This window comes from Pipistrellus kuhlii, unplaced genomic scaffold, assembly GCF_014108245.1.
Source record: "Pipistrellus kuhlii isolate mPipKuh1 unplaced genomic scaffold, mPipKuh1.p scaffold_m20_p_5, whole genome shotgun sequence".
Classification (NCBI taxonomy): domain Eukaryota; kingdom Metazoa; phylum Chordata; class Mammalia; order Chiroptera; family Vespertilionidae; genus Pipistrellus; species Pipistrellus kuhlii.
In genome coordinates this window covers 14518093-14534121 of record NW_023425551.1, presented here as the reverse complement: position 1 = coordinate 14534121, position 16029 = coordinate 14518093, and the positions used below count along the sequence as shown (strand labels likewise).

At 34.9% G+C, this 16029-nt stretch overlaps 1 protein-coding gene across 6 annotated transcripts in view; it reads right to left on the bottom strand.

Annotated features, from left to right (window-relative positions):
* The window catches only part of LAMA2 (laminin subunit alpha 2), a 453474-nt gene that overhangs the window by 78685 nt on the left and 358760 nt on the right, over positions 1 to 16029 (bottom strand). For all 6 annotated transcript variants that reach the window (XM_036413664.2, XM_036413665.2, XM_045573302.1 and 3 more), the window contains 4 exons: positions 15554 to 15670; positions 14664 to 14827; positions 13267 to 13405; positions 2375 to 2477 (listed from right to left, as the gene is read on the bottom strand). In XM_036413664.2, coding sequence (XP_036269557.1) covers positions 2375 to 2477; positions 13267 to 13405; positions 14664 to 14827; positions 15554 to 15670 — 523 coding nt within the window. The remainder of the gene's footprint in view (positions 1 to 2374; positions 2478 to 13266; positions 13406 to 14663; positions 14828 to 15553; positions 15671 to 16029) is intronic.

Below are 16029 nucleotides of genomic sequence, written 5' to 3'. Positions count from 1 at the left end.
TGACTGAAGCTCACAGACTCACTGGATTTTACTGAATTGAACCAAGTAACACATTAGAAATATGGAGGCTATACTGCCCTCACAATTTTTATTCCTTCTAACTCCAGGCACCATAGAGAGAGAAATGACTAAATCTCTATTTTAATAGCTGCTGTCAAGAGTTTTGCTCTGTAGGGCCTATTTCAGCAGTTCCTGGTGGTAATATATGGCATTTCCCTGATTAACAGCCATTTTATAACTTGTGTAATTGGCCACAAATCAGAGGAATGTCATAATGTAGCAAGAAAACATTCCCATCTTCGTCAGAGCCCTGGCTTGGGTTTCTGGGGGAATTATTACTTGAGTAGTTTGTGGATTTCATTACTTTAAATAATGTACTACCTGAAGTACAAAAATAGACATTTAAACTAATGAACATTTCTCCTTACCTATTCTGCAATGCCTACCCTTAGATTTTTTTTTCCCAGGAAAAAAATCCCTAAAATTGAATTTCTTTTTTAATTTTTATAATACCAGTTTATGGGGAAGTAGAGGCAAGGGCTGGGAGGAGGTTGAGGTAACTGAGGCATTAACCTCAGATATGAAATGTAAAGGAGCACAAAAAATTCTATAATCAAGATATAACTATATTAATACAATATTTTAAAAATAAAAATTAATAAAAATATCCATAATGAACAAAACATTAAAATTTGAAATAAAAACAGGATCTGACTCTGTGCTCACATCACTCACCTTGCTCACCTCACCCTAGTTCCAACTCCAGTGAGGGTATTGGATAGCAAATAGTGACCCCAAATTAATGAGATCAATTTAGTTTGTCCAATAGAAAACAGGTCTTGAATCTTTTAGTTATAAGGGCAATCTCCTGACTAGAATTATGTATATATGGAGTCTTATTTCAACCATGATACACAGTCCAAAGCACTTTACTATCAAAGTACCATCTATATAGGAGATAAAATGTGTCATTCCATAGCAACTTTTATTGGAGATGACAGATTATTAGTTGAAAGCATGACACATGGGTAGGGTCCCTAGGCCTAGCCTGTCATCAGGGCCTTCTTCTGCCCATCCACCAGTTCCCAGTTCCACCCCGCTGACATCATCCAGCCTGGTACTCCATTTGTCGGACAGATGATCAGAGCCTGGAGGCCAGGGGAGGGACCAAGAGGCCATTCCACCAGCTTGCCAGTTCCCAGCCCTCTCTGGTTCCCCGTGGTTCCCCATTCACCATCCGGAGCAATAGGAGCCCGTAGGCCAAGGGGAGGGCCTAAGAGGTGGTCAATGCACCTCATAGTGACTGATCAATCAGTTGTTCCAGTCATTATGCCATTACAGTTGCTGGCCTTTTATTATATAGGATTATAAAGCATCTTCTCTTTCTAAGGTTGGTAAAGAATTATTAAAAAATGTTTATTTTATGATTTGAGCAGTAATTGCAATATTATTCACTAGATATACAAAGTTAGAAAACAAATATTGTGTTTGTCCTCAAAAAGATGAAATTGAAGCCCATGGCTACAGTGGTTTGAAAAGTCTATGAGAAAGGCATGCACTCATAAGAGGCATGCGATTCACATGGGGTGTCTGGTCTGGTAGAGTGAGATGAAAAGAAAGAGGGATGATGGGGCATCCCAGAGGGAAGGGTAAATGCTATAAGAAAAGAAGGCTTGAAGTGGTAGCATGTTTTGGAAGGAGCATGGATATTTTAGGAAGGTTGGGAATCTGAATACAAGCCAGGAAATAGCAAACTGAGACTGGAGAAAGAAAGAGAAGGCAATTCAAATGAGAAACAAGAGATATTTGAAGGAAATAATAAATATAATAGCTTAATTAGAGAGCAGCTAAATTGAATAACATATTTTAAATGGAAAACCCATACTACATCAGCATAGATATTTTATTCATTTTGATCCTTGAATTAGAAATAAATACACAAAATATATTTAAAAGGTGTACAAGTTTTTCAGAAATCTAACCTACTAACAAACTTGACAGTTTCACAAGAACATTTGTGCTATCTTCCTGATTCATTCCTTTGTTATTATCCCTCTGAAGGCAGAAGAAAATGGAGTTTTGTGTGGTTAACATTTTATCATACATTTATTTAAAAGTTTCTGAACTTTAGATTTGGTGAAAAGATACTATAAAAATTAGGTTTAAAAATGATGAAATATTACTCAATGCAAAATGAAAGTAAAGACTGAATATTATAAAACTGGTAAGAAAGATTACTTACATTAAACCCAAGCAATAAAATAATTATAAAAAACATGCTGAAACTATTGCACTTTTCCAATCACGTGACAAAATGTTTTACCAATTGCAACTATAGTTGACCTGAAAATAAGAATAAAAAAGGGTCACTCACCTTTTACATCATTTGCTAATTTCTTGGCTTCATTAAGAATCCCAAAGCTTTTCTGAAGAGAGCCTTTGGCACCTTCCTTTAATGAACCCTCAGGACCTGTTGCCTAGAGACAAAAAAAGAGGAGTCACAATAAAAACCAGAGAATTATGGGGTAGTGGTATTTAGCAGGTTGCCGTTGTACAGAGTTTACTTTTAGGAAAGCATTCTGGGCTATAGATTCAGAATGATAAGTTAACAGCACACATTGGTGATTAAAGTCAGTCGACCAGTAGGCAAAGGGAAGGCCTAGAAGAGAACCCTTGGGTTCCCAAAACTTAAGGGACAAGTATGGAAAGTGGAGCTAGGAGGTGACTGAGGCTCCAGAGAGAACAGAGAGAAACCTGGATACTATAATGTTATGGAAGCGAAGAGGGAAGTAGTTGAAAGCAGGAGACTGGCAATGTTGCAAGGACATATCTGGTCAGCATCATCAAGGGCTGTAGAACAGGTAAGCAAATAAACATCTAAGCACATCCACTGACTTTATTCCTTAGCATATTTGGAGTGAGGGGTGGGTGGGGTGGGGTGGGGGGGTATTTCCTTTCCCTTAGTTGTTGAAATGAGGAAGAATACTGCTCTTTTTATAAATGCATCTCAAAGCACTACTACAAAACAAAGTCTTCCAAATGACAATCTCTGAACCACATCATCTCCTGGGAAAGGGGTATTTATTAAGGCTTGGGTTAAAGAGGTGACACAAAGATAATAGAATGATATGGGAAGGAGTTGTTTAACTTGAATGTCTAGTTATCCATTTCAATAGTGTTTGCTCCTCAGCAATCATTGCATAATGCCTTATACCAAGAGATAAGTAAAATAAGATCTTGTTAAATTTTAAATTGGAGAAGTGTTGCAAGGTGCAGGAAGAGCTAAACACTTACTGCTGAGGTTATAAATCTGAATGCAGGCTATCTCAGACATAGCATTCTTCAAAGACAATTGCAACAACTTAATAACCTTTTCTTTATCAATCACATTATTTGAGCATTAAACTCGGAAAGATTACACATTATACTATTGTAATAAAATTTATTTTAAGGTGTTATACCAACAGCTTTCATCTAAATAATCTATTGTTTACAGAACAGCTTGATTATATAATGCTATGATATTTACAAATGAACATATGGGAAATATCTACATAAATAAAAAGTGACATTGTGTGTATATACCTTGGGAATTAGAAATAATAACATCACTTGTCATTTATCTTGGGGAGAAAAAGAGTGTCAATGTAAATGGCACACATCCAGTGTACCTTACTTAAAAAACTAAGCCTCAATTACCCATTCAGGTTCTATATTTGTTTCAAATTTACATGCCATTCTTACTTCCTTATTTACAAATTTCCTGAATCAAAGCAGGTTAGAAAAAAAGTGGGATGAAGATTCCCCTACTGGTGCTTGAAAGCAGTAGGACTGACAGCTGATTATCTGTCTGACACTGAGGAGAGAGAAAACTAAGTAGAGAGAAGGGTTTTTGAAGCTCAGGATTTGAAGTCAATTTGATAGGGATGGAGTAGGTTTCAGTAGACGCCAATACTATTATACAATAGTAAAATAACTAATGTTGACATGATGATCCTGAGTCATCAAGGTCAGGTGGGTCATTCATAATACTAAATCAACCAGAGAGAGAGAGAAATCTTTCCTTACAGATATGAGGTATAAATGCCTTTCTACAGAAACATAACCTAGCAAGCATTTAACATCCAAAAATTTAAAGCTAATCTTAGTTGTGCAAATTGAGACATAGGGGAAAAGGAGAGAGAGTTGATTTGCTGTGCTTTAGAAAATTAACACAAGGAGGTAAGAGAGAAGAGAGGGAAAAGAACCAGACAATCTAGAAAGAGGCTAAATTCTGAACTGTGGAAATTATTTTCTCTCTTATTTTTTTTTTTACATTTAAAAAAAATTATTGATGCATAAACAAACTTTACGTATTTAAAATTTGATAAATTTTGACATAACATGGAACCATCACCACAATCAAGGTAAAGAACATTTCCATCAATTCTTTTTTGTTGTTAATACTAGTAATGTGGAGCATATTTCCATGTCCTTATATATCATTTTTCTTTGGTGAATTGTCTAAATCTTTTGTCCAAATTTTTATTGGGTTACTTGTTCTTATTGAGTTTTGAAAGATCTTTATGCATGACCTGATACAAATCCTTTATCAGGTAAGTAATTTGCACACAAAAAAATCCCTTAGTTTGTAGCTAGTAAGTAGTTGGATTTGATCTAACATTGTCAAGCATTTTTGTATCTACGTCCATTTGGAATATTGGTCTATAAATTTCATTTTTTTGGTAACATTTTTGTCTGGTTTGTATCAGAGTAACTAGCCTCACAGAATGAGGTGAGACATTTTCTCCTCTTCAATTCTCTGAGGAAATTATTTCTTTTTAAAAATGTTTATTGGAATTTAATAGTGAAGTAAGTTGGATCTGAATGTGTGTGTGTGTGTGTGTGTGTGTGTGTGTGAAGGTTTTTAAATACAAATTAAATTCTCTAAGGAATACAGGGCTATTTGAGTTATTTATTTCTAAGTGAGTTTGATAGTTTGTGCTTTTCAAAGAATTTGTCCATTTTATTCAAATTGTTGAATATTTGGCATCAAATTGTTTATAATATCCTCATTAACCTTTACTGTACAGAAGCTGTGGTGATCTCACACCTTTTATTCCTGATACTAGATATTGCTGATTTTCCTAATTTTTTTCTGATTAGTCTGATGGGATGATTATCAATTTATTGATCTTCCACTGGACCTTTGACCCCTCATCCAACAACATGGCTGAGCTCTGACTGAAGCCCATCTGCTGCCAGACATTCCTGCTGCTAAGTTCCTATCTTCTACAATAGCATTTATGAACATCGCCTGCCTTTTTGCATCCAGGCTTCTTGTCTTTTCTTGTTTTTTCAGGAAGCCAGTGTTTTTTTCCTGGATCATTATTTAATCACTCTTTGCTCAGATATAAGGGACAGTAGCAACAAGGTCAGAAAAGATAGGAAGGCAGGGAATTTTGATGAGTGGATGGAAGACAAGTATTTCAGTTGCAAAGGATTGTGGAGTTTTTAAAGGGCAAGATATAGTAGAGCTTAGGCCATGGTTGGCAAACTGCAGCTCAAGAGCCACATGCGACTCTTTGGCCCCTTGAGTGTGGCTCTTCCACAAAATACCACGGCCTGGGCAAGTCTATTTTGAAGAAGTGGTGTTAGGAGAAGTTCAAGTTTAAAAAATTTGGCTCTCCAAAGAAATTTCAGTCATTGTACTGTTGATATTTGGCTGTGTTGACTAATGAGTTTGCCGATTACTGGTTTAGGCTATTAGGTAGATTAAAGTCAATATCAAAACAGTTTAAATGTCAGACTGAGGAAACTGGACAATAAGCAATGTTGAGCCAGTGAAAGTTTCTGAGTAGGTGTGTACCAACAAAGTTATTATATTCCAGGATGATGAATTGTGCAGCTGTGTGAGCGGAAAAGGATAGATCAGTTGGCTATTTTCATAGTATAGGCCAGCGATTTTCAACCAATGTGCTATGGGACCCTAGTGTCCTGTAAGAATTTTTAAAACACGCAACACCCAACTATTTCATCAGGGTCACTGACCAATTTAGATTGTCAAACAGAAAAATGACAATAGTGGACACAACAACAGCCACCTGGTGTAAATTAATCATACTTAATTTTTTGTCATATTGGCAAAAAATATAGTGTTTGGTGTGCCAGTAGTTTATGTGTGACATGAGATAAAAAATATTGAAAATCACTGGTATAGGACAGAAAAAGAGAGTTGTAACCTCAGGCAAGGGCAGTGGACATATGAAAGAGACCTGGAGGAATAAGACAGGTTTCAATGTTTTAAGAAGCACTTCAAAACATTAAAGAGCTGATGGCATACAGCCATCAATCCAGGTTTAAAAGACAAGCCTTTCATATGATCACAGAATGGAGAACACTAACGTGATAGATGAACAGAACAGTTTCAGCTCACTGGAATTTGGAGAGCTCCTTTTCCAACAATGCTTAGTAAGGCACTGAAGCACATCAACAATATCAGAAGAGGTGATGAAGCAGCATTTTCCAAGCTAATTATGCTTCATACATATTCATAAGCATCACATCTGAGTTTCTGAGCTGTGTCTGTAGTGTATGTAAAATATAAATGAGGTTTAGAGTTGCATGGCACTATTTCTTTTTTTAGAGATTGTATCTCGTAAGTTCTCTCTGAGTGTACATATGCAATATATACACTATATATATATATATATACACACACTATATATATATATATATATATATATATATATATATGTACTTTCATTATGCCACACATAATAGAATATGATTATATGTAGGTTGTTGTATGTTATTAGTTAATAATAATTTATAAAAAAATGTGAGCTAATGTAAGATCATTAGAAAAGAAAATATACAGAAAAACATGTCTATAAAGATTTAACAGAGAGCTCGACACACAACTGGCTTTTGATATATCTTAGTTTTACTCTTTCTACTGTTTGTTAAATATTTATAGTAACTCCTGTCAAATCATCATGTCATTGATTAACAGATGAATGAACTGATTAATTTACCCAATAAAAGTGTATAGCTGCCTCAAGCACTAGAGCGAGTGCTAATTACTCAGAGATACAAAGACTCTGCCTCTCCTAATGGTGTTATAGTGGAATGAATAGATAAACAAAAAATCCTTTATAAAGAGAATGATTACTGCCATATGGAGCATGAAAACATCTAAGTGTTTTGCTGTCAGAGGGAGCTCCATCAGGGGCATAATAAGATCTGAAGAAGAGACCTGAAGTTAGGTTTATCAGGTTGATAAACCTGCACCCCAGTGATTTATTATTTAAATAAGTAATTTGAAAAGTTATTGTTTATATTACTTTCTATATTATATTTTATTATTTTTAAATTGTTCCTCAAATAATCTATTAGAGCTAAATTTTCTAAATTCATTGAAAGAGTTGGCCCTAAGGAGAAATGTGGAATGTTCCTTTTTTTAAAAACATGTTTATGTTTTAATTGATTCCAGAGAGAGAGAGAGAGAGAGAGAGAGAGAGAGAGAGAGAGAGAGAAACTGGTTGCCTCACACATGTGCCTTGGCATGGCCAGAATATTTCTGTTTTTGTTTCTTCTTTATAAAGAAAATTCAACAGCTCGGTTTATGACCTATACTATTATCAAATAATTTATTTTACAGAATAAGTCTTAAACATTTCCAAAAGGGATAATATGATGAGGTAATATATCACTTATATGATCTTAAATTTAAAATATTTTTAATAAAACTGTTCAAAATGTGCCTGGGTATATGTAAGGTCTGGCCATTAGCTGCAATATGTTTATGTATAATATACATCAAATAAATTTACATTTGGTACGTTAGAGTGTTGATGAAGTCAGAGATAACTTTTTTGCTATAATAAAATAAATTCTCAGAAGAAATGGTAGAATCTAGATTATGTGCATTTTAAGAATGCTTTGAGAATATAAAAATGTCAAATTAATTGATAGATTAAGCTATAAAACAGTTATATAATTATTACCCTTTGCATGAGAAAAATATGGACAGATAAAAAACATTATAAAATGTTTATTTGTGATTAGTGGGATTATTCACATTTTCTATTTTCTCCATCTACTGTCTGTATTTCCTATTTTCCTGTAATAGACATGAACTGCTTTTGTAATGGTTAAGAAAGGTCACACAATTTAAAATATAAAAATCACTATATATTGATTTTAAATGTATTTTACTATAACCTATGTTTTAAAAGTACTACAGGATAGTAAAATAAAATAGTGATTAAAAATGAGTAAAGAAACAAGCCAGTTTTTTATTATAAACCCTTTAGTTGTATTAAAAATATAATTTAAGGCAGGTTATTTGAAGCATCTGTCTTCATCTGATTATATTAACACACTTTGGTAAAATAAAAAAATTACCCCAATTTACTATCATTAAAAAAAAAAAAAAGTGTTGGCCTTGGTCTGAAATCTGCTGAAAGGCTATATTAGTGTTGGCCTTGCACAATGAGTCCTAACATGGAGGAAGAATTACCGTAGATGAGTCTCTGGAAGATTGGAAGCCAATTCGCACACAAAGGAGACTTAGGGATAGAACAGGAAATCCTCAAAACCATAAAAATTTAGAATCAGGGACTAAATACTCAGCTGGATGAGAACACCAAGAAAGACAATCAAAAGAGGGTTTAAAAATATGTCACTAAGTGAGAATAGGTTTCACCCACTGCTGTGTGACAGCCATTGCTCCAGCACACATGGGGACCACCAGCTTGTGGCCAAGAGGCTGGGAAGAGATAAGCTATTGGGGGCAGGATTTCTAAGAATTTTTTATTGTGAGTCAAGGCAACAGAGAAGTATCTACTGAGTTAGAGAACATCCTCAGGTTTTCTTTCCAGTTAATGTGTAGAATCAAACTCAACATGGCAATTTTATCTCCTACTTTTCCCACCACAGGTGGAAAACCTAACAGCAAGCCTGAGAGCACTGATGCCGTGAATAATATTAGTTCAAAACTTATGTTGCATTATAGCAGCATCTCAAAGAGTTTATGAGTTCTGAGTAATGATACAAACTTTGATTTTTAATAGTTGTTGCACTGAATTTTTAGATATGCCAAATGCTGGATCATAAATAGAAGTTTGCTTCTCTGTTTCCAAAAGATTTTTAAAAATTGATTCAAATGAATGTATCCTGTACAAAGAAATTACTAAAGTTAGGATGGCTTCATGAACACACAGATTCAATATTTTTGGGGGGTTACTTAGAGCCTCACTGACTTTTTCATTTTAACCATCATGTGAAATACTCAGTTGTAGTTAAGTTGCTGAATTGCTGTGAAAAAAATGCTCACTAGTTTTCTTAGAAAATTCAGTTATATCAATTATGACTTTATATCACTTTTTCCATTAGTACTACACTGGTATAAAATGTAAATTCCAATGTTTATAAATATTAATAAAAATCAAATTTACAGTGTGGATGACTTCTAAGTAGTGGATGACAGACTGAAATGGAAGGTATACACGTTTACAATTTGACTGACTATATTTTATTGGGCCTTTTGAATGCAATATGTACTCTGCTAATATTTGCCCAGTTTTTTATGTAGGAAATAAAAACTCAAAAATGACCTTGCAAGTATTCTTTATGTATTTTGGTTCATCCAATTACATAAAGCAAATATTAAATAAGACAGGCTGAGAGAGTACATTACCATATTTCTAGTCGAACATGCATAAGAAATGCCTTAATGTTTAATGACACTTTTGCAAGATTTACATTGTTTAACTATATGATTTGCTAACTAATAGTAGTGGTGTCAAAAGAATCTTGCTACTATAAGGACTCAAAGACTAATAAGGAAAAGCAATGATTAGGAATGGTATTAATAAAATTAAAGGAGAGAATAGTAATAGAAAGGAAAGTAACATTTCCTATAAAAATGAGTTATGCAGGTAAAAGTTGGAAAGCATTTTTAATAGCATGACAAATAACAAACATAAATGATTATCACAGGTTGACAGTAGCTTAATATTCTATTCATCTCTGATTGTCCTATGGATTGGGTTTCATAATGCTACTTATACATCAAGTACATTAACTATGTGGGTAAAAATTCTAAAGAGAAATTGAAAATGTGGGTATGAACAGTATCTCATAGTTATCAATAAGTAGTTCATTAGCATCTTTTATTAGCATCCTAACTGTGTCAATGATAAGAGAAAGATATCATCTGAGGTAATTGAAGATTGAAGATAAAGTTAGATTAAAAAGTTAAGTTCTAAGTTTGTGAGACTATATTTTAGGAATTAAGCCAAGAAAGGGATCAAAATAGACTATAAAATGTACTTAATTTGAAGACAGAGCTTCTAATTCCCAAATTCTGACCTGCTATTTTCTCTCTCAAGTTTTATTTCAGAAATTCCAGCATACCACTAGAACTTAATTCTTATCAATTGAAAAAAGAATCCTAATTGACATCTATAGTCAAACAAATGTATAGGTATTATCTCAAACTAACTAGAGAAAATAATTTTCTTTTTCCTTTGAAATGTTCTTTGTTCAAATTTCTGACCAGTTCTAAAAATATAGAGCATGCTGCCATACTAAATCCCAGCATCAGTATTTGGAGATGGCAGGGGTTATCCAATTTAGTGATCAGCTGCTATATACCATGTGTTACCTCTATGAATGGTGTGGACTAGTGTGTGAAATAGTGAGAGGGAAATGCTCAGGGGGTCATGTGTCTGTCCGGTGGAGGTCCATTGTGACATTAAATTTTATAGGCATTCTTTTCTGAATTGAATGAAGAAGATAGCAGGTCAGAATTTGGGAATTAGAAGATCTGTCTTTAAGTTAAGCACTTTTTACAGAAATGGAAGTAGAAATAAAACGAAGCTCCACAGTCACCACGCAGTGAAAGGGTGGCAGCCGGCCTGGGAAAGATTGCATGAGAAGGGAGCAAGCAGAGATTCTCAGCATCTTTTCCAGAGGAAGATGTATGACAGTGAATTCAGGTCTGACCCAAAGGTTCCCATTGAAAAGAGATGGCCTGAGCACTGCTCACCACACTCATTCAATAACTACATGAGTCAGTGGAGGCCTTGAACATAACCTTTTCACCAGAAAGTAAAATATACAAGAAAAAAACAGAAGACGCCTCATAAATATGGATTATTTAATTTAAAATTTGCATTTTGAGCAAAAGGACTGTTTTCAGAAAACAGCATCAACAGACTAAATAAAACAGAGTTGCTGTGCAGGGAAGTTCAGTGGGAAACTAAACTCCGATGGAGTAAAGAGAAGAGAAAAGAAAATGTGTGACTTCAGCAGGATGGACACCTCCCCTAACCACCTGACATGAGTCTTCACACACTTACTCCCCTCCGTCTTTGCACTTACTGTAGCCGCACATTGTTCAGTGGGCATAAGCCAGGGAGAAGGCACAGAGAACCTGAAGAAGGCCAGGTCTCAGAAACAGCGGGTAAGGAAGAGGGTGGCAGGCATTCATGGGAATAAAAATGGATAATTCACTGAATGTCCCTCACTCCTTCACTCTTGCGCAGAGCAACTGGCAACCTGATATCATGTGCCCCCAACCTTTTTCAACGGAAAACATCACTTTATGGGACAGATCAGTCTTTGTGCTTGCTGTGAGCGCTTTAATAACCCAGTGATTCTCTTTAGCACTTTGGAATTTTTCAGAAATTTGATTATTTTTTTATGGTTTATTGAAAGAGAGAAGGAATCCTGGTAACAAGGGGATGCGTTGCCATGTGTTACAACTCATCCTAGCTCTATGTTTGAGGTAGGCTAGCCTATCATATATAAACACAATGCTGAGGAAATGCACATATTTCACGGAAGCATAAAATTGAGAGTCTCCTAAGTGTACAGTGATAGTATGAAATTTGGGTGAAATTAAACAGCTCTATAACATAAAATGATAGAAGTGTATAAGGCTAATGCAATCATAATAGCAAGATTGAGATTTTTATTGGTACAAGAGATTATAAAAGGCATGAAAAACATCAATTAGAATGACATTCACTCGTTCATTTTTTTAATCCATTCATGAGTACCTGTAATTTGCCAGGCACTGTGTTTGATGCTGTAAATGGTTATTCAGTAAAACATAGATCAAATGAAAATTCTGACCTTAGAAATTAGTCTTTTTTAAAGTAGAAAATTATCTATGAGGAGATGGGTTCATTTTAAGAGGATGACTAAGCATAAAAAAGTTTCTGCAATAATTGTATCACTATTTTGAGTAAAAAAAATTAACAATATAATGGCATTAGTGGAACTCATTCCAGTGAAAACCAAACCAGAATAATTGCTGATAGATATGACCACAAAATAAACCCTCTAAGGTTGTGGTGAATATCTCTATAATCCCTGAGATCCAAGAAAGCATTTGTACCCAATATCAAAGCAAACAAACAAACAAACAAACAAAACAACCCAAAGCTGATCTGATTCTTTAACACCAATTATTTATGATTAATTTGCAGCTAGATGTTGAATTGAGTTATTTTTTCTGAAATTTTGCTGTACTGAAGAGATTTTATGTGAAACCAAAGAGTAAATAATGGTCCTGCATATTTAAACTCATCATATCCTTCCTAGGAAACACTTTTTTAAAAGCCTAAAATAGTAGTTCTACTGCTTACCACATAACATGCTTACAAAATGTCACTCCATGTCAAAGATAAAGATTTGCCTGAAGATACACAGATAATGTGTTAAATATACTTGAAGACCCAAGTTTATTTTGAACAATAACAGCAGAAAAGGGTTGCTTTGAAGGCAAAGGTTTCAATGGAAAAAAACAGTGTAAATAGTTTAGAACCATATGATGTGATGTGTTTTACAACAAATGCACTTTGTCATCAAACTTCCCATATAACCAACTCGTGTGCAACTATCAGCAATGTGTTAATTTTCAAAGCACCTTCTTGCTGATGACATTTGGAATAATAGTGATAGTAGTGCTGCTCAACCTCTTATGTTTGACCGTTTTTCTTTTGTGACTTGGTGGCACAGACCTCCTTGACACCTGTGGTAATTTCAAAACCTTTATCAGTAGTAAGTGGTGGGTGGCAAAAGAGTTCTGCTATGATTACAGTATGCTGAGAGTTTGTTTTGAGTAAAATGTAAAAGGAGCTTTTGAAAATAATTTAAAACAAAGATTCCATTTTTCTAGGATTTTCCAGATCGCCTTGAGAGAAATGTAAGTACTTATTCAAACACTTGGACCTCCAGTGTCAGTGCATAAATCATCTATTTGTTTCTTACCAGTTTTGTAGCTTCATGTGCAAGGCCTTTGGCTTCTTGAGCAATTTTGTCAGCTTCATCAATATAGTCCTTAATATTGCTGTAAGCTTTGAAGGCTGCGGTGGCATTGAAGGAGATGTTTTTAGCCTCATCAAGGATTCTGTTGGGATTACCCAATAAAAAAGCATTTGATAGTCAAATGAAGAACATCCTACTTACAAAACATATGGCTTCCAAATAACCATGGCCGATACAATCATGATAATTCCAGGCATAGTGGGCTATCTATTACTGTAGTATGGTATAGTTTTCAATTTAAACTCATCTTCCTAAATAATTCAGCTATGATATAGTATGAACATATTGTTAAATACCCATAGCACCCCCCACAGCTCCTATAACCATGTGCACCAGGCAAGCATGTGCAGTGAGATGATGCTTTCATCATTTGTGAAGCATGCTGCACATTTCAGAGCGCTTGTACCATAGTCCTGGAATGAATTGCACAGAATCTCTCTGGGGTAGGTATATTTCCAGGTGGAAATAAATGAATTTCAGAAAGTTAAATAACTTGTTTCAGGTCACATGTCCAACATGTGGGCTCCAAGTCCTTGCCAATTAAGGATTTGGAGCCAGCATCCACAGATTTCTAGCTTACTGTTCCATCTACTGCCCTTCATGCTAAATTGGCAAAAGTTTGTTATAAAATGAACTGTGCATGCACCATGCCCTGGGTCTTCAAACATTTACATTTTCCTTTGTATCAATGAGCATTACATATTGGAACAGAATTTTGCACATGTCATATATTAAATACAGATACATTTGGGAAAATGATTCTTGGGGCTACAGCACCTATGTAATTATAGGGAAGCATCCCAGTTTTACCTAGAAGGTTGTCCATAAGTCAAACACACCTCACCATTTGCCCCTCCCTCCTTTGACCCTTATAAGAATTAGTGTCTCCCTGGAGTCTGAAAAGAAAAAAAGACTTAAGTCTTTATGTTGGGTCACATTTTCAAAAGCCACCTTTTTAACAATGTATAGTTTGGATTCCATTAAAAATATAAAACTGAAATTTAAAGCAGAATGTGTATTTATACGTTATTATTAAAATGCTAATAAGGCAACCGCTGTGCTCTCCAATAAAGAACAAAACCCCGCTTTTTCTAAGTGTAGCCTGGGGCTATGCTCACTCCCTACCAGGCCATATTTGAATCTGCTTTTAACTTGGACTTTTGATGCCGCTCCAGTAGAGAGCTCATCTAATTAGGCTCTTCCACAGATAGGCCATGTAGCTCCTACAGTTCATAATTACAGAAATCAAAATTTGAAAGCAACTGTCTACCGTTTTTTGTTAGTCAAAACTTTGGGCAAGTGTCAAGTTACATAGACATTTCCAACAACAGATGACATACCCATCAAGGACAGCTGATGAGGCATTCAACTGAGCTGCATGGTTCTCAGCCTGGTACACCTTCTCGGCAAGCTTCCTGTCTCTCATTTCTCGGGAGAGGTCATCTATTTTATCTGCCAGCTCTTCAGACATGGGTGGTAATTTAGTTTGAATGTCTTTAACATACTGTTATATAGAGAAAAGACATGGGTGGTAATTTAGTTTGAATGTCTTTAACATACTGTTATGTTTTAAATAAGTGAATCCAAGTCTTTACTCATTTACTAATTACTCTCTGAGATATAATTATGCATCCTTAGTTTTTTATGAAATATCAAATTTACTTACATAGCAAAAAGAAAATGGAGAACAAAAGCTGTTATTTAATGAAAGAGATTAGGAAATATAGGAAGCCAATTACACCAAGAAGAACCAAAGTGTCTTTAAAAAAAATGTTACTTCACAGGTATAAAGGCATAAATGATCCTCATTTATGTTTATATCACCATATATCACAGTGTCCACTGCATTAGATGGTATGTTAAAAGTCTGTTTGTAGATTTAAATTTCTCTTTTAACTAACTTTATATGAATATTGAAGATTGTAAGTGTCATCCTAACAACAAGCAACATCCTTCTTCAGTGTGAAAGAAAATTCAGGCTGGTGGGAGTGGATGATTACCCTCACACAGACATTACTATTGTATTTATTGGGAGAAAATTTTGAAGTTCTAATTGTTGCCAATAAGTGGGGGCACAGACACAATAGAAAAATGCAAAAACAATTTTACACCCACAAGAAGAAAACGTTAGCATTTGCTTATATTACGGAGACTTCTCATTGATTCCCATCTGTGAAAGCCTATGCCATTTCCATCTTTCTTTTTATTTTGGGTTTAATCAAATACTCACGTCTATGACTGAGTTGATTTCATCTGCAAGACGACTGGCTTCATCAAGTATGTCATTGCCTTCTTTTAAAATGTTCTCAGTCTGTCGTTTTCCACTTTCAATAGCCTCTTTCGTTTCCTGTAAGACAGCATGAACATACCATCAACATGCTTTTAGATAAAACCCTATCCAGCCCCATATTCCCGACTCCCTGAGCTGTCTGAACAAAGGCGTTGCAAATAAGGTATGCCATGTTGACAGTGAGGCTGGTTGAGAGTAATACGAACTACTTAGCCAATCTTCCAAGAGTTGTTTTATTGAAATGCCTGTAAGGTACTTTCTTCATTGCATTGTGAGAAAGTCACTGGAGAGAAAAAAAGTTATGTGATAGTAGCTGAAGAATTAAAAACTATTTTTTAAGCAAGATGAACATTCATTTTTTAAAATATATTTTTTATTGGTTTCAGAAAAAAAGGGAGAGGGAGAGAGATAGAAAC